Source organism: Crotalus tigris, unplaced genomic scaffold (genome assembly GCF_016545835.1).
Source record: "Crotalus tigris isolate CLP2741 ecotype Arizona unplaced genomic scaffold, ASM1654583v1 scf7180000024342.5246164, whole genome shotgun sequence".
Classification (NCBI taxonomy): Eukaryota; Metazoa; Chordata; class Lepidosauria; order Squamata; family Viperidae; genus Crotalus; species Crotalus tigris.
Window position 1 is genome coordinate 1,165,069 of NW_024100512.1, and position 25,221 is coordinate 1,190,289.

The 25,221-nt window shown below is 39.8% G+C and overlaps 1 protein-coding gene across 4 annotated transcripts in view; it reads right to left on the reverse strand.

Annotated features, from left to right (window-relative positions):
• Window positions 1–25,221, reverse strand: part of PTPRG (protein tyrosine phosphatase receptor type G) — a 780,345-nt gene that overhangs the window by 145,170 nt on the left and 609,954 nt on the right. For all 4 annotated transcript variants that reach the window (XM_039326607.1, XM_039326608.1, XM_039326606.1 and 1 more), the window contains one exon: window positions 2,398–2,555. In XM_039326607.1, the coding sequence (XP_039182541.1) occupies window positions 2,398–2,555 (158 nt within the window). The remainder of the gene's footprint in view (window positions 1–2,397; window positions 2,556–25,221) is intronic.

Genomic DNA, 25,221 nt, shown 5'->3' on the forward strand with positions numbered 1-25,221 from the left:
CTGACCCACACTCGACTGTATGGTACATTATGGGCCCTATTCTTCAATTAAAGTCTTCAACCTGCGATACATTGATTTAACTTGCCAATAATAATAATAATACTCCTTTGACACTACTAGAATAACATACTTTAAAGGCATCCCACAGTTACTCACTTCTAAGAATAACCCAAAGAATATTACAAATATCATAATATTTGAACCATAACCAAGGAATCTTGCATTCGAACTACTGCACAGTAGTTCGAATGCAGTATTGCAGGCTGACTCTGCCCACAGTCAGGAGTTTGATCCTGACTGGCTCAAGGTTGACTCAGCCTCCCATCCTTCCAAGATTGGTAAAATGGGGACCCAGATTGCTGGGAGCAATATGCTGACTCTGTAAACCACTTAGAGAGAGCAGTAAAGCATTGTGAAGTGGTATATAAGTCTAAGTGCTATTGCTAAACACATATACATATGTTTTCTTTCCTTCTCTTTTATTCTCCCAATAATCTTGCCTAGTGTTTTAGCCTGCATGTCTTAAGTACTGCAGAGATTTGGACACAGGTCCTCCCAAGTTGCCTCTGCAAGCCACTTAGAGAGTGCTGAAAAGCACTGTGCAATGGTCTAGGTCAGAGGTCACTAACCTTTCTCAATTGGCGGACTGAAGGAAAAGGGAGGGGGAAGCATTTTACACAAGTGCGCAAACAGGGTGGGGCTAGTGCCCTCATGATACTCACTAGCCCTGCCCCATTCTTGCATGATGCAGCGTCTTGTTTCTGTATCCCACAGTGAGGCGGCACCCCATTTTTGTGCCCCATGGCACGATGATAGTCCCTTATTGTTCTCTGAGGCACGGCGGTGGTCCATTTTTACGGCATCCTGTTCTTGCACCCCGTGGCCACAGCACTAGCGCAAGTGAGGGGGTGTGCAAACAAATGTGCGTGCACTGGCCAGCCTGTCCTGTGGCCCGGTGACCAGCAGGCCACGGCCCACTACCGGGCCGTGGCCCACAGGTTGGAGACCCCAGGTCTAAGTGCTACTGCTATTGCCATAATTGTAAACTCTGAGAACAAATAGTGAAATATGTGGATTTGGTTTAATCCACTGTTTGACCTCATTGGATAGAGAAATCAGGAAAGAACAATAATCAAAGAAGACATATGAATTTGGTGTGCCCTCTTGACTGAGAAGTAGTGGGATGGGTGACATCTTGATGTTTTCAATTAATTCATGTGGGTTATTGAATATTTATACTCATTCATTCATGTAAATTGGTGATGTTTCCACAAACAGTTAATGTCTACCAAGAGTCCTTTGTTGCAATGAAATGTATTTACACTAGCAACTAAAAGAGGCAGGACAAGTGATAACAATTTTTTTTTTAAAACTAAGACTTTAAATGCCATTGCCTCTTTAATTGTTAAACAGTTAAATATTCTGTGCATTAGGACTTCTCTCATTGAAATTATCTGTTGTTGCCTTGTGCTGTTTTGTGTGTTCTCTAGTAAGACTTCCTATGAAACCCTTGTAAGGATCTGTATACCCTTTTCAGAGTCAGCACAATGCAAGTTTCATGGTGTTCTGAAAATAGGCAAAGACGGTATATTAGCAAAAGCATTGCTTTCTCTGCGCAATTATCTCAAACTATCAAATCTGTGTCTGTACACGCCTAAAATGACTTAGCACAATTTTCGAGCAGAAATGTGAAGACGGGAAAAGAATGAAAAATTCTGTGTAAATATTTATATCGTGGTTTAAATATATCTGAACAGAATAGTAATAGCTAAAATCATTTAAAAGGAAATGAGATGTCGCATTCTATTATCTTCTTGTGTGGAGTGGCTGATGTTGAGCTTCAGAGAACAATAAAACAAAATCAGATTGCTTCCTTTTCTATCAAGAATATATTTTGCTGTTTTTATGGGACAGAAGAAGGTCTTTTCTACTCTCCCAAGAAAAGGAAATGAAATCTGGTTACAGCATATTTTATTTATTTTATCTATTTGTATCTTGCCTATTTCTATTTTTTTTAGAAATAACTCAAGGTGGCAAACAGATCCAAGATACCTTCCTTGTCCTATTTTCCCTTCAACAACAACCCTGTGAGGCAAGTTGGACTGGGAAAGAGAGTGACTGGCCTAAGGGCACTCAGCTGGCTTTCATACCTATGGTGGGACTAGAACTCATGGTCTCCTGTTTTCTGGCCTAGTGCCTTAAACACTAGACCAGTAAACCTTTACAATCCAGCACACGCCAGATTCAATTCCTAAAATTCTGCTGGCCATGTTGGGTAGGTGGAGGGATGAAGTCTCACACATATGTGGTGGAAAAAAATGGGTTAAATTAAAAAGAAAAGCAAAACAAAACTAAGAAAATAATGAATCAGGCAAGCTGTTTATGATACCAACCTACCTGCCGATAAGAGATGGGGACAGGCATTCGGAAAACAATCCATTCCACAATTTCGCTACACGGAGGTGTAGTCAGTGACCCTGTATACCGATAGTAACTTCCCAAAGAAGCTGGCAGGAGATCCCTTAACACAAAAGGGTCCAAGAAGGTCTCTTTCTCTATAAAATAAAATGTTTTGAAACACATAAGAGACAGAACAATGGACATTGCAAGAAGGGTCAGTATCTATTTTATGAGCTCCACGGATTTATTTTCTGCTTGTTGAAGGGGCAGGTAGTCCTCAACTTACAATCATTCGTTCAAAGTTACAACGGCCCTGAAAAAAGTGACTTCTGAGCATTTTTCACACGAGTGGCGCAGCATCCCCATGGTCACGTGATTACCTTTTACATCCATCTGACAAGTCAAGTCAATGGGGAAGTCAGATTCACTTACAACCATGCTACTAACAACTGCAGTGATTCACTTGTGGCAAGCAAGGTCATAAAACGGGGCAAAACTCACTTAACAAAATGTCTTGCTTAGCAACAGAAATGTCAGGCTCAACTGTGATCATAAGTCAAGGACACTCTGTAGATCTTTTAAATTTATGAGGCAAAAGCGCCTGTTGCTATGTGCAATCCTTATCTTTCTTGAGGGTCTTATGAAGTCAGCGTATCAAAAGTATCTTGGCTGAACCTTCCCTAAAACAACCTAGAACATTCTGCATTGACATAACTTCCTTTTTAAATATACAGGCCTCTCCATCCAACAAAGTAGGGAATGAACAATCCAGTGTTTATATATAAGGAACAGACAATGCTGTAATTTTTTAAAAATAAAACCCAATGGTTGCTAGAATGAACAGATTTTATTTCAGATCTGTACACCCATGATACCACTGCCATTCCCACTAACAGAAATTCAGAGGTAATATTAGCATATTTGTAATGAGCTCAACTTGCAAAGCAAGTTACAATGACAAATTGGTTTAACACCAGAAATAAGAGTGAAAGAGCATACCCACAAATCCATACTGAGCTAATATTCAGATCAGGTCTCTCAAACACAGGTCAAATCTTTCATCAACTAGACTCACAGTTAAAACTTATGACAAATATGATTTATATTATTCAAACCAGATAAGAGCTGTTTGTTCAGCTGTGGAATAGTATTTCCATATCGGGTATGCATCGCATGTCAGTGGTCCAAGCCAACGGTATATTTCAAGAGCATATAATTAGTGTAATATATATTCTGTTTTTAACAAATTCAAATCCAGTATACTTATTTAGCAATATTATTCTTCTGTTGCAAGTTTGCAATTTCAGGCAAAGCATTTGAAATGTGACAGGTATCAACAAGCCCTTGAAAACTGTTGATGCCCACACATATAAATCTTTCGTCAAGTCTGTCAGTGAATGTTCTAATATTGTTTACAGCTGGAAAAAACTAGGAACTGCTATAATGCTTGAATAATATGTGGGGCATAAAACTGCCTCAACATCATATGAGACATCAGGTGCCCCAAAGCTGATTTTGAAAACAAGGGTTTTATGGTGACTTTCCTTTCCCTAAGTGCGGTAAAAAAACACATAGGCCTATTTGCATTGCAAAGCAACCTAAAGGTTTTTAAAATCCATTATAAGTGTGGTTTGTCCTAATTCATCTAGGGCAGGGGTGTCAAACTGCCGGCCTCTGGGCTGGATGCATCATGCCGAAACCATGCCCACCCCAGCTCCGGCAATGGGGAAAAAGTCGCGATACATCACGACACATCATATGACATGGTGAGTTTGACACCCCTGATCTAGGGTAACTGGTAGGAGAAGGACAGGCAGTGCCTGGGGGTGGATTCAAGGGAGGAATCAGCCTGGAGACATTATGTTCTTGTAAAACAGTGGTTCTCAACCTGTGGGTCGGGACCCCATTTGGGGTCGAACGACCATTTCACGGGGGTCGCCAAACAAGGCTGTCAGCCATTTTTCCCCCCTTTTCTTTGGCCATGCCCCTGGCACCTGGTGATGTAGAAGTGGTTGGGGGTCACCACAACATGGGGAACTGTATTATGGGGTCACGGCATTAGAAAGGTTGAGAACCACTGTTGTAAAAGGTCTAAGTCAGAGTCCGCCAACCTTTCTGGCTTTGCGGACTGATGGCAGGGAGAAGGGATGGTTCTGTGTGAGAGGCTGGCAAGTATGTGCTGTTTCATTTGCGAAAGCATTGTGCACGCATGCCTGTCACTCATGCAAATGGAGAATGCATGTATGCACTCACCCACCATTTCCGCAGGCTGGTTGCAAACATCTCATGGCCCACAAGTGGGCTGCAGCTCAGATGTTGGGGACCCTGGACTAAGTCCAATTCCTCTTGAATTCAGTTAATTCTTATCTAGCTCCAATTTAGTGCTGACTGTTAGTTGACTAGATTCTTGTGTACAAGCATGATCAATAAATTAGCTTAGCTGGAACTTAATAGGTGGTCCTGATTCTTAGCGCCTGACATAAGCATACAGATCAGGAAGAGGTACATGGGATATGCTTATGGATAGTTGAGCTAAAAGTGAGTGGAAATATCTGAATGGTCTCATCTGGAATTTGGAAATCATTCTTTATGTATTGTTTAGAATGCTTTTATGCCACTCTCAGCCATCTTAAAGGAAAAGAAGCAATGTAATATGGTAATCAAAATTTATCAACGTTACCAAATAACATCATTAGTGTATATTATATTAATTGTATTAAAAACGCGAATCCTGGGTGTGTGCAGGATCCTGAACAGTGTAAATGAAACAACCATGACCCCCAGGGAGGACAATGAATCTGTAGCGAGCCCTGAATTCAATTCTGGGACGGACGTTCAGGCTCGGTTAGAAGAAAGGGAGGAGGGGAGCAAAGAGCAAAAGCGGCTGGATAAGCAGCCTCTGGGTGTTTGCACGCACGCTAAGGGAGCAACTGCGGGCAGGGGAACAGCTTGTGAACTCGCCAATATGCTGATAGGTGCGGGACGACTAGGAGCATTACGGTCGATCAAAGCAAATGGACCTGTGACTCGCTCAAGGAGCAGGGCGCAGAAACAGCTGGCCGTATAAGTAAACTCCCAGATCCTTTACTTTAACTCTGACGATGCCGGCAGTTTGGCTGATGAAAGTTAAGTGGTTTTATATTAAAACAGTTTTGTTTATACTTTTATCCTGGTGTTCAATTTCTTTTGTTTTTCTAATACACACACACACAGAGAGAGAGAGAGAGAGAGAGAGAAAGAGAGAGAAAGAGAGAGAGAAAGATCATAATTATTTGTAAGATCAAAGCAGCCAGATTCATTCTAATTCAGGTACTGCTACCTGATCTTGCCTCAGTTCCCAAATGAGTATATAAATGCTGAATATACAACTGGACTTCAGAGTTCTGGTCATTGCAACAAATGATTGACAGTCACCTGATTGCACTTTCTGACATCCCCATGGGCTTCCCATAAGTAAAGTCAATGGAAAAGTTGGCAGGAAGTTGGAAGTTGCAATCCTGTGGTAATTCGCTGAACAACCTCCATGGTCCTTGGGTTACAATGGCAGTACCGGAATTGCCATTGTTAAGCAACACGCTCCCATGACATTGTGCTTTGTGACCACATCATTTGGTGATGGAGGATGGTGCAACTGGAGCATCCCCATCTACTGCAGTTGGAATAACGGCACATCTAAGGCCAAAGAGATTAAATTGGACAGGCTTCCATTTGGTTTGGGTGAAAAGCAAAGCTGCTTGTGTCACTGTAAATCTTGTACAAAACACAGCAATATGAGCAGGAATAGGGGATTAGTGAAGGGTACACATAATTGTAGATGTGTTTTAACTAGGTTGATTATTCTATCAGAACACATTTATCTGTATAATGTCCAAATAGTGGTCAAATAGATGCTCTTAAGTTCGGTATTATCAAAGGAAATCTGGATTAGATTTAGATAAAATAGTTTATTACAGAATTAGAGGTCTCCTGAAAGAAGAGAGTTGTTCCTAACATCTGAGAACCTAATTGTATTTACATGCTCTGACCCAAAATTCCAGTTCTGAGCTTTTTTCTCTGGCAACCGCTATTTTGTTTATTAAATTTTTGGGTAGTCTTCAACTTACGACAATTGAGGCCAGAATTTCAGTTGTCAAGCCCAATTTCATGACCCTTTTTGCCATGATTGTTAAATGAATCACTGCAGTGGCTCAGTGAATCATGTGGTCTTTAAATGAGTCCAGCTTTCCCCATTGACTTTGCTTGCTGGAAGCTGGCTGAGAAGGTCGTAAACGATAATTACATGACCCTGGGATGCTGCAACCATTGTAAAGACACACCAGACTTTTGAAAATAAAAATTCTCCAGACCATTGTAGTCTGGAGAATATCAGAATGGACTTCCTTTCATATTACGGGAATACAAAGTCAGGATAAAGACAGAATCCATACTCTTCTCTTGATTATTGCGACTGATCACGCTCTCCATGGTGGCAGTGCCTAGCCAAACCTGACTGATCTCCCAACAGTGAAGTAGAGTGGGACCTGATTAATACTTCCATGCGAAACCATCAGGACATGGATCAGGAAATCCATGTGAGGGGCAAAGAATCAAGGACCATTCGTAAGGTTGCAGCATAAGTGATTTATTGAAACCTATCCTCAAGAATCTAGTCAACTAATGGTTGTTAATGTTAAATTGGTCCTAGATAAGGGTCAATGGAATTCAAGGGGAGGCTGGACTTGGATCTCTTGTGGCAATGCAAGGACTCCAAAGTGATGACATGTTTAACTCCACCCTCCAGCTCTGCCTGCTCTTCTACGATCCTCAGGCTTCCCTCTAAGAAGCTGAAAAAGAGAACGGAAGGAACTGTGAACTACTGTTGTATTATTGCCAAAAATACATTACCAATATAAGCATATGAAAGAAACCAAGCTTGACCTGAGGATGTCTTTGTCTTCTCTTTTTGTTGGGGGGGGAGGGGGGATATTGAAGGCAACTGAGTAGTTTTTATTCATTGCTTTGTTAACACTGTTTCTGTAGGGATGAAATTTATGTCTGGTTGTGAACTACTGCTGTTTTATATAATTTATTTTATTCGCTGCACTCCATCCTCATAATTATTGGGGGTTAGAGGTTAGAGGCAATTTAGCAGGTCAACAGAAAGAGATCAAGGTCTTTGAATGTATAAAACTATGAAACCTATTTCACCAGTAATATATTGCAGCCCATTTGAAATTAATTGTTTTTCAATTTTATTCCTTCTCCTGTACACAAACATGGACTAAAAAAATACATAATTTCATTTTCACGTAAAGAACTTTTCTCAGAAACCTCTATTTTCCGTTTCTAAAATTTACATTTTAGAGAAATAAAACAAAAATTAAAAAGAACAAGCCACTCGCAAAGACAGACATCTTTGGTTCTTTTGCAATTATCCCCCGCAGTTCTGATGATTAACTGGCCAGATTCCACGCTATTGCTATAAAAAAGGGTAACAGCAAGGTTCTTATTAAGTGCTTTATACCAAGAATATGTCCCAACAAAGAAACTTCCTCCATGCGGTGCAGGCTGATTTCCCTTGTGCTGTTGCCTTATCTACATCTTTTTTTTTTTATTGAGACATTTGGTAAATTTGCCTGGATAAGGAGCAATAATATAATCTGCTTTGACCTTCTAGTAATTTTCAGACTGATATGGTCCTAACCAGAAGGGAGGGGAAAAAGGAGTATGGTCTTTGGGAATATAGGAAACATGCCTACATTCAGAAAAGGGAATTCAAAGCATATGTTCATCTAGTGCTTTTAGGAATTTCTTGGCAAACAGATTTGACAGTAACCTCTAATACACTGGCTTTAAAAAGAATTAAGACTAATTCCCGGAGAACAGGTCTACATCCATGTTATTAAGCACAAGGATAACTAAAACCACAACAGTTGTATTAAGAAGGAGAATAAATCGGATTGCTATGTGTCTGGAGATTCAATTGGAAAGTGCATGTTAAGTTAATATGATATAACTTTTCACCAGGTTTTCACAGTATGGCCTAGATTTATTTATTTTTTAAAAAAATATATCCTTCAGACCTTTTCGTGTATAAGTAATGCAGGTAGCTCAGCTGAAAACGTACTTTGTCCGGTGGCTCACACACTTCACACCTTTAACTTTTTTTTTTCCCTACAGAGAGGCACTCTCTCTGCTTAGCCAATGTGTGAAATGCAGCACAAGTGCTTTTCATCCTTCATTTCATTTTCCAAATAAGCTGCTAATTGGGAGACTTACAAATCTTGCCAAACTCAGATCATAAAAGGAGAGGATAAAACCAGAAACGTGCAGTTGGCATATGTCTGGATATAATCCTGGCGATGAGGCGGAGAGTAAACAATGCGAAATGGCCAACGTGAGAAATAGACTTGTTACCTACTGGGCATGAAAATTGAGGGCAGCTGTCAATATCTCCTCTGGGATCTTCCTGGACCACAGAGGAAGCATCCTTCAGAGAAGGCATGACAGTTGCCACGCACAGAATGCCACATTGCAGTGGTTGGGCTTTCTGAACATTCATCGGTGCTGCCTAAATTATTGAAATGTCCCTCCTGGTATCTTTCCCGTTCACTGCACACCTCAACATTGTCTTTAGCCCACTGCAGGGAGCTCTTATACTTCTTTCTGGGGCAGTAACTCAGGGCCATATTCAATAATTTGTTACGGAGACGCTCTCTCACAATCACAATGACTTCTCCCCAAGTAATGAGCATGTCAATATTTTTGTTGGCATCAACCTGCTAAAGAATCTATTGTGGTTAAAGAACCTGCTGTGTATCATGAAAAGAACTAAAGTAGGGGCTTAAAGTTCTCCCTCAAACTGGCAAGTCCAAGATAATAACAGGTTTGTTTGTTTGTTTGTTTGTTTGTTTATTTATTCATTCATTCATTTACTTGCTTATTGTATGGCATATCATACACAGACTTGCAATATATATTAACATTTTCCCCAAATTAAAAAAAAACACAACAAAATATGAACTTTAAAAAGATCTATATTCAGGTATCAATGAATGGCTGGCTGAGGAATTCTGGGAGTTGAAGTCCACAAGTCATAAAAGGCCCAAGTTTGAAGACCCCAGGTCTAGGCAATCTAACCACTGAAGAACAACACTGGCTCTCAAAATGCATGGCAATGAAAATAATAGCCAAGACAATGTTACTGAATTACATATAGTCTGTGAGTTACAACCATTCATTTAATGATCATTCAAAGTTACAGTGGCATTGAAAAAGTGACCTACCATCAATCTTTGCACTTAACAACTGTTTCTGCATCCTCGTGGTCATGTGATCAAAATTCAGCATGTATTTATGATGGATGCAGAGTTCTGAGGTCATGTGATTACCATTTGCAACCTTCTCAACTGGTTTCCAACAGGAAAAGTCAATGGGGGAAAGATGAATTTGCTTAACAACTGCATGATTCACTTAACAAATGCAACAGTTTGCTTAACAACCATGTCAAAAACGATTGTAAAATTGTTTGATTCACTTAACAACCTCCTTGCTTAGCAGTGGAACTGCTAGTCCCAATTGTGGTTGCAACTTGAGGACTACCTGTGCTTACTTAGAGCTCTCTTGTTCATCTTAAAGAGTTGCTTCCAAGTTAACCCTGGTACCAGTCCCTGCTATAGATCTGTGATCAATCGTAAAACATGGTCCTTTGTGTTCCTCTTCTCAGAAATAAAATTTCAACTTGATGTTCTTGGGGCTTATTTGGCTTATTCTATCTCTTTGCCCTTCGTTCACATTTGAATTTCCTACTTAGAGCTGCCTAAATACAGTTCAGTAGCAGCCTTTCTACTCCATGTTTCACAAACACTGATGTCTTGCTTCAGTCTTTCTCTTTCTTCGTTACAGGTGCCAGAACAAGATGCTTTGGGGTTGGGATACCTAACCAAGCATTCTTTCATTGTGTAAATTTTTGGGACTATATAAAGTGCACGAGTGTATTTGTACATGTATGCCTCTGAGATATTTTTGGAGAGATTTCTTGAAGCATGCTTTTCTTGTAATATGTGCAACTTTGTGCATAGTAAACAGTGAATGGCCCAACTAACTGCTATTGGGGTGGTAGAACGTCCAAGACCACTCCTACCCAACACTGGCAGGGCAAGTCACTAGAGTAGAGTAGAGTAGAGTAGAGTAGAGTAGAGTAGAGTAGAGTAGAATCGAATCTGGAAGGGACCTTGGAGGTCTTTTAGTCCAGCTGCCTGCTCAAGCAGGAGAACCTATAGCATCTCAGACAGGTGATTGTCCAGTCTCTTCTTGAAAATTTCCAGTGATGGAGCGCCCATGATTTCTGGGGGTCTCCAAAATTGGCAACTTCAAGACTTGTGAACTTGAATTCCCAAGTCTTAAAGTTGCCAAGTTTGGAGACCCCTGCACTAGAATATAAACTGAGAGCAAACCCCACTCCTTGCTAGTACTGATGATATTACCTAGTTTGGATAATGAAACCTCTGTATCAATACAAGCAAGCTCAGAGAGCACTAAGGACCCCCTCAACTTTGTGCATGTTGGGATACCAGCACAGATGTTCCTCAGCTGTTTTTAGGACTAACCATCTGGATAGCAGGGAAGGCAAACTCAGCTGGGGATTGAGGAAGAGATTGCAAACTGGAAGTTGGAAATTGTTGCCTGTGGCCTGCGGAGGACCCATTACTGATTTACACCATCTGCAGTAGCTGACAGATGCAACAAGACGGCCTTAATTTAAGCAAGCTTAGTAGCTATGAACTTTCAATCTACAGATTGACAGTATTATCTTTAGAAATAAATTATTTCAGTTCAAATAATGGATAATACAATATCTGATCTCTGTTTTAGGAGCTCTTTCCTGAGGGTTGCTGGTTGATGGCTTTGCAATGAGAAATAAATCAAAAACACACAAGTCATCAAAAACACACAAGCCAACAAAAATGGTTCTATGGAACTTCCCCAAGGCAGATTCCCTAAGGCTGTATTCAAATATGTTATCCTCATTAACTTCTTGTAACATTTTGTTTGCATGGGTTCCATATGTTCTAAAAGAAAAATTAGAATCACGCAGGAGTATTTTTAAATGCTGGGCCAATACATTATGTAAAGTACAATTCAAATATGTATTACAGTTCTCTGAGAGGGAATCTCATCTTCTGTTTCCAAGGATTTTTTTTTTCCTGTACCATATGCTGACAGTATTATATTTTAATAATTAATTGTTCATCAAAGAAAAGATGAGCAGGAACACTAAATTCAAAGTTATTCAAATTGCGAAAATGAATAATGCAAGATTTTTATATTAAATACACACTGAGATACGTAGTCAACATCTCATCCAGCTCTGCCCGCCTTCCATTTTTAAACACTGTGAACTAAAATATGAATTTCCAACCAAGGGAAACGTATTTAGACAAAGGAGAGCTTTATTAGAATGCAAACTCAAAGATTCCTCTGATGATTAGATTTTGGTTATCAATTAGGTGGAATTTATTTCATGTGTCTGCGAAGCCACAGTCAATTGCAGAAAATGAAACAGAAAAGCGTAGCTTCTTTTTACAGAATTAAATCTAATTTCGGCATCTGTGCTCAAATTCTTGATAGACTCTCCTAAACAGACTGCGTTGGCTAAGTAATGCAAAATAAACCTTTCAGCGGAATATGTAATGTTATGTTACCCAAGTTTGTAGGAGGAGAGTCATGCTGGACCACTGTGATGAAAAATCATCAGTGTGGCAGAATGTTGTCTGATTAACAAATTTTATTAAATGTCATATCTTTCAACAACTTACTTCAGACGTTTTTTTTTTATTGTTCATAGATTGTGGTACATTCGTATTTAAGTACAAATGCTACATACGAGAGTGAGCAGTTTGTACCTGCCCCTGAGTATTCAGCTAAAATTCAGCATCAAATGTTCTGATTTGAGAGGGTATGATTTTTTTATATATTTGTATAAAATAAGGCACAAAATAGATAGGAAAATTATGTTTTAAATATTGGCCAATATTTAAATCAATATAGTAACTTTATTCTTTAACATCCCCTCAACTGCTCCATGCAAATAGTGATCCAAAAATATTGGCCTTGCCCACAGTAATGACATTGTCAGCCAGTCTTTGGAGATGTAAAAAAAAAAAAATGGGAAAGAAAGATACAAAAAGGTTATTACATTTACTGTATATAGTGGGCAGCTGGGTGACTTTGGGCCAGTTACTCTCTCTCAGCTCATCCCACCTCAAGGAGTTGTTGATGGGGGGAAATAGGAGGAGGAAGTTATGTTGGATATATTTGTCATCTTGAGTTGTTACAGTAATAAAGATGGGAAATAAATAAATAACTCATGATTTTCTCGTTAATATGTTATCAGTCATAGAAAAACAAACGAATCTTTATTGTACGTATAGACTAGCATAAGGCAATGAAGTACAGCCATTAAGAAGAATTACAAAAATAAATTATAAAAAAACCTAAAATATTAAAGATGTTACTATAAAAGATATCAAAATGAAAATTTAAAAAAGGACAGGTAGGAACATTAAGCATTCTTGGAAGTTTTAAGTTCAAGGGGTTCTTGAAAATATTTTAAGTAAGTTTTTCATTGATTTTTTTTTAAAAAAAAACCTTTGGTTGATAGCTACATATTTAGCTAAACTTCATTCTCTGAGTTTATGTACTGAGATGGTGTTTTTTAAATTGTTCTCTTATCTTGGCTAAAATAAATGACTGGCCCTCAATTTTTATACCTCTAATCTGGGTCCTTATGAATTCCCTTAGTTGTAGTGCTACATATATCTATGTGTAATTGCAAATAGAGTCTCACCAGGATGAATGGCTTCTCATGAGGCCTTAAGATCTGCAATCTAGTATCAGACCAGTGGTCTTATTATCTCAGTAACGTCTCTAATTAAGCACAACTTTTTGGGCACAACTTTATAGACAGGGTTTAGGCAAGAGTATTTCTTGATCTTGGTTTGAGATACCAGGAATTGAAGTTGGACTCTTTTGCAATAAAGTAGGGACTCTAACACTCAGAATTTGTTTGGGACGGAAAAGGCCATTATCTGGAGCTGAGGCAATATCATACATTCTCTTAATGAGGATAAAGAAACCCAGAAGCACAGGAGATCAAAAAAGCCTTGAATGTCCCAATCCCATGAAAGTGTTTGGACTAACACATTCATTCTTGCATTCAGAAAAAAAAATTGGCATGTGGGGGTGGGTCACAATGCACACCCCATCTAAATTTAACATTGATCTCTAACAGCGAATTATTGTCTGCTGTTAAAAAAAGATGTATGTTTGTAGGCAGATATGCTTGATGACCCCTTTATGGATTACTGCCTTGTCGTGGTGAAGGGGCTTGCATAACTCAATGAAGCTATAAGCTATGCCGTGCAGGGCCACCCAAGACGGACAGGTTATAGCAGAGAGTTCTGACAAAATGTGATCCACTGGAGAAGGAAATGGCAAACCACTCCAGTATCTTTGCCATGAAAACCCCATGGACAGTACTAAAAGGAAAAAAGATATGACGCTGGAAGATGAGCCCCTCAGGTCGGAAGGTGTCCAATATGCTACTGGGGAAGAGCAGAGGGCTAGTACTAGTAGCGCCAGAAAGAATGAAGCGACTGGGCCAAAGCCGAAAGGACGCTCAGCTGTGGATATATCTGGTGGTGAAAGGAAAGTCTGATGCTGTAAAGATTTTTTCTCCATAGGAACCTGGAATGTAAGATCCATGAATCAAGGCAAGCTAGACGTAGTCAAAAAAGAGATGACAAGACTGAACATCGACATCTTAGGAATCAGCGAACTAAAATGGACAGGAATGGGTGAATTTAACTCAGATGACCATCAGGTATACTACTGTGGGCAAGAATCCCTCAGAAGAAATGGAGTAGCCTTCATAGTCAATAAAAGAATAGGAAAAGCAATACTGGGATACAATCCCCAAAATGACAGAATGATCTCAATTCGAATCCAAGGCAAACCATTCAATATCACAGTAGTCCAAATCTATGCCCCAACCACTGGTGCTGAAGAGGATGAAATTGACTGGTTCTATGAAGCCCTACAGCACCTTATAGAATTAACACCAAAAAATGATGTCCTTATCATCATGGGGGATTGGAATGCTAAGGTAGGAAGCCAAAAGATAACCGGAATAACAGGCAAGTTTGGCCTTGGAGTACAAAATGAAGCAGGGCACAGGCTAATAGAATTTTGTCAAGAGAATACGATGGTCATAACAAACACTCTTTTCCAACAACCCAAGAGACGGCTCTACACATGGACATCACCAGACGGTCAACATAGAAATCAGATTGACTATGTGCTCTGCAGCCAAAGATGGAGAAGCTGTATACAGTCAGTAAAAACAAGACCAGGAGCTGACTGTGGCTCAGATCATGAGCTTCTCGTTGCAAAATTTAGGCTTAAATTGAAAAAAGTAGGGAAAAGCACTAGGCCACTCAGGTATGAACTAAATCATATTCCTGATGAATATACAGTAGAGGTGACAAATAGATTTAAGGAATTAGATCTGATAGACAGAGTGCCTGAAGAACTATGGATGGAAGTTCGCAACATTGTACAAGAGGTAGCAACTAAAACCATCCCAAAGAAAAAGAAATGCAAGAAAGCAAAATGGCTGTCTGAGGAAGCTTTGCAAATAGCTGAGGAAAGAAGGGAAGCGAAAGGCAAAGGAGAAAGAGAAAGATACACCCAATTGAATGCAGAATTCCAGAGAATAGCTAGAAGAGATAAGAATGCCTTCTTAAATGAACAGTGCAAAGAAATAGAAGAAAACAACAGAATAGGGAGGACCAGAGATCTCTTCAAGAAAATTGGAGATATGAAGGGAACGTTTCATGCAAAGATGGGCATGATAAAGGACCAAAATGGCAGAGACCTAACAGAGGCAGAAGAGATTAAGAAGAGATGGCAAAACTACACAGAAGAACTATACAAGAATGAGCTTAACATCCCAGATAACCACAATGAGATGGTCACTGACCTCGAACCAGACATCCTAGAATGTGAAGTGAAATGGGCCTTAGAAAATCTGAGCAACAACAAAGCTGGTGGAGGTGACAGTATTCCAGCTGAGCTATTCAAAATCTTAAAAGACGATGCAGTAAAAGTGCTACACTCAATTTGCCAGCAAATTTGGAAAACTCAACAGTGGCCACAGGATTGGAAAAGGTCAGTTTACATTCCAATTCCAAAGAAAGGCAATGCCAAAGAATGTTCAAACTATCGCACCATTGCACTCATTTCACATGCTAGTAAAGTTATGCTTAAAATCCTACAAGCTAGACTCCAGCAGTATGTGGATCGAGAACTACCAGAAGTACAGGCAGGATTTCGAAGAGGCAGAGGAACTAGAGATCAAATTGCCAACATACGCTGGATCATGGAGAAAGCTAGGGAGTTCCAGAAAAACATCTACTTCTGCTTCATTGACTATGCAAAAGCCTTTGATTGTGTGGATCACAACAAATTGTGGCAAATTCTTAAAGAGATGGGAGTACCAGACCATCTCATTTGTCTCCTGAGAAACCTATATGCGGGTCAAGAAGCAACAGTGAGAACCGAACACGGAACCACTGATTGGTTCAAAATTGGAAAAGGAGTCCGGCAAGGCTGTATACTGTCGCCCTGCCTATTTAACTTATATGCAGAGCACATCATGAGAAAGGCAGGGCTAGATGAATCAAAAGTTGGAATTAAGATTGCCGGGAGAAATATCAACAACCTAAGATATGCAGATGATACCACTCTAATGGCAGAAAGTGAAGAGGAACTAAAGAGCCTCTTGATGCGGGTGAAGAAGGAGAGTGCAAAAGTTGGCTTGAAACTCAACATTAAGAAAACCAAAATCATGGCATCCGGCCCTCTCAATTCCTGGCAAATAGATGGGGAAGAAATGGAGGTAGTGACAGATTTTATTTTTCTGGGCTCAAGATCACCTCAGATGGGGACTGCAGCCAAGAAATTAAAAGACGCTTGCTCCTGGGGAGGAAAGCTATGGCAAATCTAGACAGCATACTAAAAAGCAGAGACATCACCCTGCCAACAAAAGTGCGTATAGTCCAGGCCATGGTTTTCCCAGTTGCAATGTATGGCTGTGAAAGTTGGACCATAAGAAAGGCTGAGCGCAAAAGAATTGAGGCCTTTGAACTATGGTGCTGGAGAAGACTCCTGCGAGTCCCTTGGACTGCAAGGCGTTCAAACCGGTCAGTCCTAGAAGAGATCAACCCCGACTGCTCTTTAGAAGGCCAGATCCTGAAGTTGAAACTCAAGTACTTTGGCCACCTAATGAGAAGGAAGGATTCACTGGAGAAGAGCCTAATGCTGGGAAAGATTGAGGGCAATAGAAGAAGGGGACGACAGAGAATGAGATGGCTGGATGGAGTCACTGAAGCAGTAGGTGTGAATTTAAATGGACTCCAGAAGATGGTAGAGGACAGGAAGACCTGGAGGAACATTGTCCATGGGGTCGCGACCGGTCGGACACGACTTCGCAATTAACAACAACAACATGCTTGATGATTAATTTTCTATAAGGTAAAGATCAACAATTTGGGAAATATTATTTATCAATGGGCATTATCTTTTCTATGTTTCAATACATTGATGCTCCTTGACAAAACTGGTCAAGAGATAACTAGTAGAATATAGAGCTTTTTGTCTTCCTAGGCCATCAGTATATTGAAATCACAAGTGATTAATCTCTGTTTTGGGGTGACAGATGAAGATGGACTCTGACCAGTTTCCTTTGCATGAAATTCCCAGATCAGGAATTATTAACAACCTTAACAGGGACTGCTAAATAGCCCAGGAACAAAAAAGCAGTGTGCCTTTATGCTCAAATAACTGTATGTCAGCAGTTGGCTATCTTAAGCATTTCATACAATTCCAAAAATCTTTCCAATTCTGCTTAGCTTTTTTAAAAAAATAACAGCTTCTGCTTATAAAACAACTTAGGAATATGATGAATATGGGTTCATTCCAGAATGCTCTAATGGTTATTATCGTTTCCCAGTATCATCCTGCATTTGAACTAAATTCTGAAAGCTGAACAGTAAATTATTTCTGGAGGAATGTTTGGCTGAACTATTAAAATGATCAGTGACTCACTTCTTACATTATGAAATGAATGCAAATATCTTAATACCAATGACTTATGGAACCTTTAACAATTGGCAACTCTTTAGCTTTTAGCATCAAGGCTAACACTGCAGAAGCTTTATAACACACACATATACACAAAAAGGAAGGAAAACATGTTTAGTTAGGCTGTAGTCATGGTCATACTGTATTCATGGGAGACAGGGACATAACTAGGTATGGCCAGAAGTCAGGACTCCCTACTTCATCCAAACATTCTGAACACAAATAACTTTCAGGTTTCTGAATCCTCCAGCTCTCTGGACATTAAGACTCATATTTCTCAGCCAGCATGGTCCAATACATCTGGAGGATACCAGGTTGAAGATAGAAGTTGTAAAATATGATTCTAAATAAAAAGAAGAAATAACTGGACAAATATTGATCTTTGAAGGCTTCTTATGACCCTCTTCTTGATTCCTGTTGCAATATAAAATTAGGAACTTTCTGATAAGGGCATTTATTAAAAAGCATATACCCACAGTAGTCAAATTTAACCCTTTCCATGCATCTGGCATAACATTTGATAGAAGAAGCTAAGAAAAGTTTTTATATGAGACCTTGGAGAATCTGTTACCAGTCAAGTTACTTCAAATTAGACAAGATGTGTTAAGATTCTGACTCTAAGTCAGTCTCCTATATACACCTATTTACCATGCCCCTAATATTCCAGAGAAATATCAGATTATCCATATTTCTCCATTCTCTAAAAATACGGTTGACATCTGCAGTGCTTATCATGATCTAGCAAAACATGGATCAGTTCCCCTGAACATCTTGAGTTGGCCAGAAAGATTCCATCTCAGCAGAAAATCTTTTACAACACCCCAGCTGCTATTAATCTTCTTCAAGTGTAAAAAGTAGATCAGGTAGTTTGGCATAAGATCTACTCAAGAGAGACAAGCAGTGCACACAATTAAAATGCCCCTTTTTTGTTTAGTGTTTTTTCTCTCTCTTGGGTTAGGAGAGATATAAAGATGCAGAAACTGGACTTAAACAAGCAACTGTGTGTTCACGTCTTTGGAACTGTGATAGTCCAACTGTGAATGGTGATGGAGGAAAAAACTGCAGGTTCTGAGATGTACATTTATCCACTCAACAACTGTGTCTACAAGAGCGGGGAGGTTAGGGAGTAGGAAGGCAAGGTGGGACAGAGAAGTCTGTTGTTGTATCTTGGAGCCCTGTAGTTATCCTGGTGTGCATCATTTGTACTTGACCTTTGATCCTTTCCCTTTTGCTGATGGTCTCGTTTTCTTTTCTATTTTTATTCTCATACATTGCCCTCCAGAGTCACCTGGAGTCTGGCAGCCTTATAAATATGCTAAATAAATAATTAACTGACACTGCACTGTGATGCTAAATGCTGCACTTAATTACATGAAGAGTATTTTTCCTTGAAATAATTATCTGTGAATTGGGAGATTAGGGTGGTTCTTACATTCACAGATAAGAATGGGAGAAGATGTAAAATAGCTGCAGATGGTGTTTCAGGTAATGCTTTTGAAGAATTAGCTGCAGCTCCAAAGGGATTGTTTGTCTGGTGAATTTGACTGTTTTTGTTTTAAATTTAACCAGGGCTTCTCTCTCGCTCTCTTTTTTCTACCTTTCTTCTTCATCCATTATATTAGTCAAGATTCCTTTATGTTTTCTGCTGACTCAGCAAGAAGGAAAATGTGTGTGAGTGTGCGCTTGCATGTTTCGGTGTGCAAGAGTTGTTTGTGAAGGAGAGACAGAAAAGATGCAGGTGTGAGTTAGGCAGCCATATAAATTGATATCATAAATATACAATTTCATTTTAATTATTAGGTATTAATTCAACATATTTTTCTTGTTTGCCATCTTGTGCAGTAGCTTCTATCAGGTTGCGTATGGAGAAAGAGAGAGATAAATGCACTAATGTACAGGTATATCTGTGTGTACAGAAAGAGAGATGCATGTCTGTACAGGTGTGGTGTGTACAGAAAGAGAGCTGCATTTATGTACAGGTGTATGTGTGTAGACAGAAAGAGAGAGAGATGTATGTTTTACAGAAAAAGAGAGATGCATGTATGTACAGGTGCCTGTATGTGTATCAAAAGAGAGATGCACATATGTACAGGTATATCTCTGTGTATAGAAAAGAGAGATGCATGTATGTACAGGTGTATGTGTGTGTACAGAAAGAGGGAGAGAAAGAAAGAAAGAAAGAAAGAAAGAAAGAAAGAAAGAAAGAAAGAAAGAAAGAAAGAAAGAAAGAAAGAAAGAGAGAGAGAATTGCATTTATGTACAGGTGTATGTGTGTAGACAGAGAGAGAGAGAGATGAATGTTTGTGCAGAAAGAGAGAGATGCATGTATGTACAGGTGTATCTATGTGTATCAAAAGAGAGATTCATATATGTACAGGTATATCTGTGTGTACAGAAAGAGAGATGCATGTCTGTACAGGTGTGGTGTGTACAGAAAGAGAGTTGCATTTATGTACAGGTGTATGTGTGTAGACAGAAAGAGAGAGATGTATGTTTTACAGAAAAAGAGAGATGCATGTATGTACAGGCGCATGTATGTGTATCAAAAAAGAGATGCACATATGTACAGGTATATCTCTGTGTAGAAAAGAGAAATGCATGTATGTACAGGTGTATGTGTGTGTACAGAAAGAGAGAGAGAGAGAGAGAGAAAGAAAGAAAGAAAGAAAGAAAGAAAGAAAGAAAGAAAGAAGGAAGGAAAGAAAGAAAGAACTGCATTTATGTACAGGTGTATGTGTGTAGACAGAGAGAGAGAGATGAATGTTTGTACAGAAAGAGAGAGATGCATGTATGTACAGGTGTATGTATGTGTATCAAAAGAGAGATTCATATATGTACAGGTATATCTGTGTGTACAGAAAGAGAGATGCATGTACGTACAGGTGTATGTGTGTGTGGAGAGAGAGAGAGAGAGAGAGAGAGAGAGAGAGAGAGAACCATGACAGTATGTACATATACACATTTATAATGAAGAGCCTGCAAAATTGGTTTCATCTGGAGCTAGCAACCCTAAATGAGGAGGCAGAACATCCAACCTGATTTTTGTGGGAGTTTATAAAATTCTTCCTGCACACTTTTCTTTACTGCAGGGAGATTATTTTAAATTCTGTCCCATCATCCTTTTGCACTGGGTAGCACAACCATTTTCTGACTAGCCTTTCTCTTTCCTACTACTGTGTTTGCCGAAAATAAGGCCAGGTCTTATATTTTTGGATCAAAAGACCTATTAGACATCAGGGGATGTCTGACTTTGCGGCCACCCTCTCGCTCCCTCTCACCGTCTGCTTGCCCGTGGCCACAATGACTTATGTGGCTTCCCAGGGCAGATGTTTGTGAGGCAAGGGCAATGCAGGTGGAACGTGCCTTTGGGCAAGGAGAGCAGCATGAACAGGCAGAGGAAGCCAAAGGACCTGGTGGCACAAACCTCCCCTGCCGCCTCCCTCTGCCTGCCACACTCTTTCCTTTTGCAAAACACTCCTTGTCCAAGCGCCCCAGAGGCACCCAAACACTTTTTGCACAGACGGACAAATGACAGAGACTGGAAGCTATGTCTGCTTGCAAATGGGGCACTTGGAAAAGGAGCTCCATTTCCAGGTGTCCCATGTGCAAGCAGGCAAAGCTTCCAGTCTCCCTCTGGATGAAAAATGTGCAGCGAAGCGAGGCAGAGGCATGGGGGGAGGGGAGGCAAGCAATCTGGCTCACTGCCCACTCCGTCCCATTGGAGACTCATGCGGCGGCACCGGCAGCAGGTGGAAGTGGGGGGGGGAGGCAGGAGATCTCAACGTGCCGCCCACTCTGTCCCATTGCCTCTCGGCTTGCCTGCAGCTGCAACGTAATAGGTTCCGGCACAGCGCATCGGGATTGTCTGCCTACCCCTCCCTGTGCCTCTGCCTGCTGCCGGTGCCAGCATGCAAGTCTCCCATGAGCCAGGTAGCCACGTAGCACATTCAGATCGCCTGCCTCCCCCGCCTCTGCCTCCATGTTCAGACTTACCTGCGCAACACCAAGGAGCTGGTGAGCTGCTGCTGCTGCCAGACACCGTCGCCTCCCACGCACTTGCCACATCTTGTGCTGGCCACATCCACCCCTCCAGGCTTATTTTTGGGGTAGGCCTTATATTAGGCCGACCACCAAAAAATCAGGGTAGGGCTTATTTTTGGGGTGGGTCTTATTTTTGGGAAAACACGGTATACTATTTTTTTATGTTACTTCTCTCTTGTCATATCCTGTCAGCCCTCTTGACAACTTTTGCTTCTGCTCTTTCATCTCACATCACTTCAGGTTGTCTGCTTCTGCTAGAATGCAACCCACAAAATAAAATTAAAAGAAGATATTTCACTGAATTCAATAGAAATTGTTCTTAATAAAGATTTAGGGTTCTAATAATAAAATACAGTAGATTTTGACCAATATAATTCATTCCCCAGGAATTGTATTCAGATTGCAGCTGTAACTGGCAGCCTGAGGTTTCTGCAGCTGTGGTAACATAATAATGAAAAATTAAGATTATGTGAATTGGTTGATTATAGTTGCAGATACTGTTCCCCCCACCAAAATATGGAATGCTTACAGATCCCAGACAAAATCAATGTATAACTACCAAGAATTTGTGCACTTCATTTATTTTTCCTAATTACCAGAACTCTGGGCATTTTCAAAAACCACTGAAGCTTGCATTATTTTGAAGTGCCTCCATTAAGGTTTCTAACAGAAAATTAATAAGTATTACTGAACTTCTATTAACCATTTTTAAAAAACAACCATAAAATTAAGGCAATAACTTCAGTCTAAATGGACCAAGTTAATATATTAACCCTTGTCCTGAAAGTAAGCCTACTTGGCTTCTAGGTGGGCATTTGAAAGATTTCTGTTTTTTTTTTCAAGTTCTCATGAAGTTTAATTAATATGAAACTAGAAATGTTTGAAGACTGATGAAAACCAGTCCTTTTTTTTTATAGCTTGAGAAAGAGAGAAAGAGAAATGCTTTACATTAAAGGAAATTAATGCTCTCACTTTTAATCTCACTCTAAGTTACATTCATTCTCAAGTAGGTTGATTAGTTAAAAACATTGCCTTAATGGTCCAGAATCTGGACTATTGCTTTCCTGAGTTCCATTAATGTGATAATAATGAGTTATAAAGGATTAAGTGATCTGGCGCCAGACTTCTAAGGCTTTCCTCTTTCCAAGTTACATGATCTCAGCATGACTCCAATCAATTCTGGATCAGTGTCCTTCCAACCTGAGGACATATGACAGCTCAAGCTTGGGTGACCTCTAGAAGTTATATAAAAACTAGAACTTAACAGAGATAGATCTTGTAAAGTGGGATTTGATCAAGGTTAACTGGCTACTTTAAAATGAACAATTTTTTACCTATTCGAGGCAGCTTGTAAATTGGATGAGGTGAGCTATAAATCAAATTAAATAACTGCACTGATGCAGTTAAGTTTGCAGTAAGCTCGCATTACTTATGGCTCTCCAAACAGCAGAGAACTTTTAATTCTCTCTTCCTTTTCTGCTGAAGTCAAATAGCTACATTAAAAAAGTATATTGCTAATTTTCACTGGAGTTTAATAAACATTTTCAGATCTGTCCTTAACACATACCAATACACTGCCACTGAAAGGTTTTGAGGACTATCTTATAAACCAGGGATTGGCAATGGTTATTCCAGGTAGCAGGTTCTCTTCCTAACCACACTGAATATTAGGATTTTATAAAATTAGTGTACTGATAATCCTCAAGTTACAACTGCTGTCCATTTTTATGACCTTTTTTGGTGATCATTATGTGAACACCATGGTTATTAAGCAAACCAATCGTTGGCTATGGGTATGAAATGCTGTTTTTTGGCAAAACATTCATAAAATATAGTCATGTGACCGTGGGATGATGCAGACAGCCATAAATGTGGCCTGGTTGCTAAGTGCTGGAAATGCAGTCATGTGACAAGGGAGAGACAAATGCAGTGCTGGGATTCAGCAGGTTCACACTGGTTCAGCAGAACCGGTAGCTAAATTTTGTTGAGTTCGGAGAACTGGCTAAATGAACACTGCTTCCGGAAGTCCGTTCTAGGCCTTGGAGTGCCTGAATGCCACTTCCGTAAGTCCATTCTAGGCCCTGGAGGCCCAGGCCTGCATCCACATAGAGAACCAATTGTTCAGGTATTTGAATCCCACCACTGGACAAATGGTCAAAACTTCCAATCCTTTGTAAGTATGCCCCAGGTAGGTCCATCAGAACTATGTGAAGCGACACGTCATAAATCAAGGACCATCCATATAGCTAAAAGACACTGAAATAATGCCACTATCAGAAAAAGAATTTGGAAATATGGCTTACTAAACTCAGTTGGCATTCAAAGCAGGCATATAATGGACAGCAATATGCTACCACCGGCATCTTGCTGTTCTGAATAAGCAATTCAGTTTTTGCAAATATAAAGCTAGTAGCATTTATTATTGCTTTCATTATTAATATACATACACCAATTATTGTGTTTTCCTACCTATCCCTCAAAACTATAGCAAGCTAAATTCTTCTTGGACCAAACATTTCAAATAGTAAAGTTATAATTTTACAATAGTCATCGATGCATCAGTCCTGCAGCAATGTCACTAAGCCTATCTGCTTAAAAATCCAAATAGTTTTGTGGGAAGTCAGCCCCCAGAGAAGGAAATATTAAAAGGGCAGAAAAATATATTTCCTCAAAGGATCTTGAAGAGGCAGAAAAGCATGCCCAGTTTTCTTAATAGTCCCAAATCTCCCTCCCCCAAGCAGAAACCAGCTCTGTAGAAGTGCAGCTGTAAACCATTCAGGAAGGTGGAAGCTAGAAGATTAAGAAGACAAAGACACCTAAAATCTACATAGCCTCTAAGACAGGAAATAATAGGATTAACTCACAGATGTCAAAGGGCACACTCAGACTCAGGTCAAAGTTCATGCCACAGGAACAATTCCAAACAAAAGGCTCCAGAGGGTATAAAAACCTACTCCCTACATGTGCTCTCTCTCTTTTCTTCCAGAGCCATCTTTCTGTCTGGCTCTCCTCTTCAATAAACTGCAACCTTCTTTCTAAAGCAGTTGCCATGTTGTTTATTCCCGGCTTGCACTGAACCATGATGAAAACTTTTCCTTCAACAGTTTGAAAAAGAACTTACTTATGAAACATTCTTGCCATCATCAATATATTTTCTTCTTTCAACACTGGTAACTTTTCCCTTGCCTTGAAATGGGACCTTCAATTGATTACTAGACCTGCAACATACTTTTAAAGAATTTACCATCCAAACCTTTGAAGACCAACAGCCTTATTGAGCACTGCTTTCTCAGAGGGAAGATATGAAAGTGGAACCAAGCATCATGAGACATTGTAGTAATAGTAGTAGCAATTTAAAGATAGGGCACACTGAACGGGCACACTGAATAGTAAAACAGCTTGTAAGAATGGAATGGCTGGTGTTTCCTTATATTTGTAGGGGCAAATGATATTTGGTCCAATACTGGCAACAGCTATGTTATTTGCTGCCAAAGAAAAATCAGAAAAGTAGATATTTCCAAAGTTTGTCTGATCCAATACTTTTCTATGCTCAGAATTTGTGGCCAAAGAAATATAGAACAAAGCCCTTAAAACAAG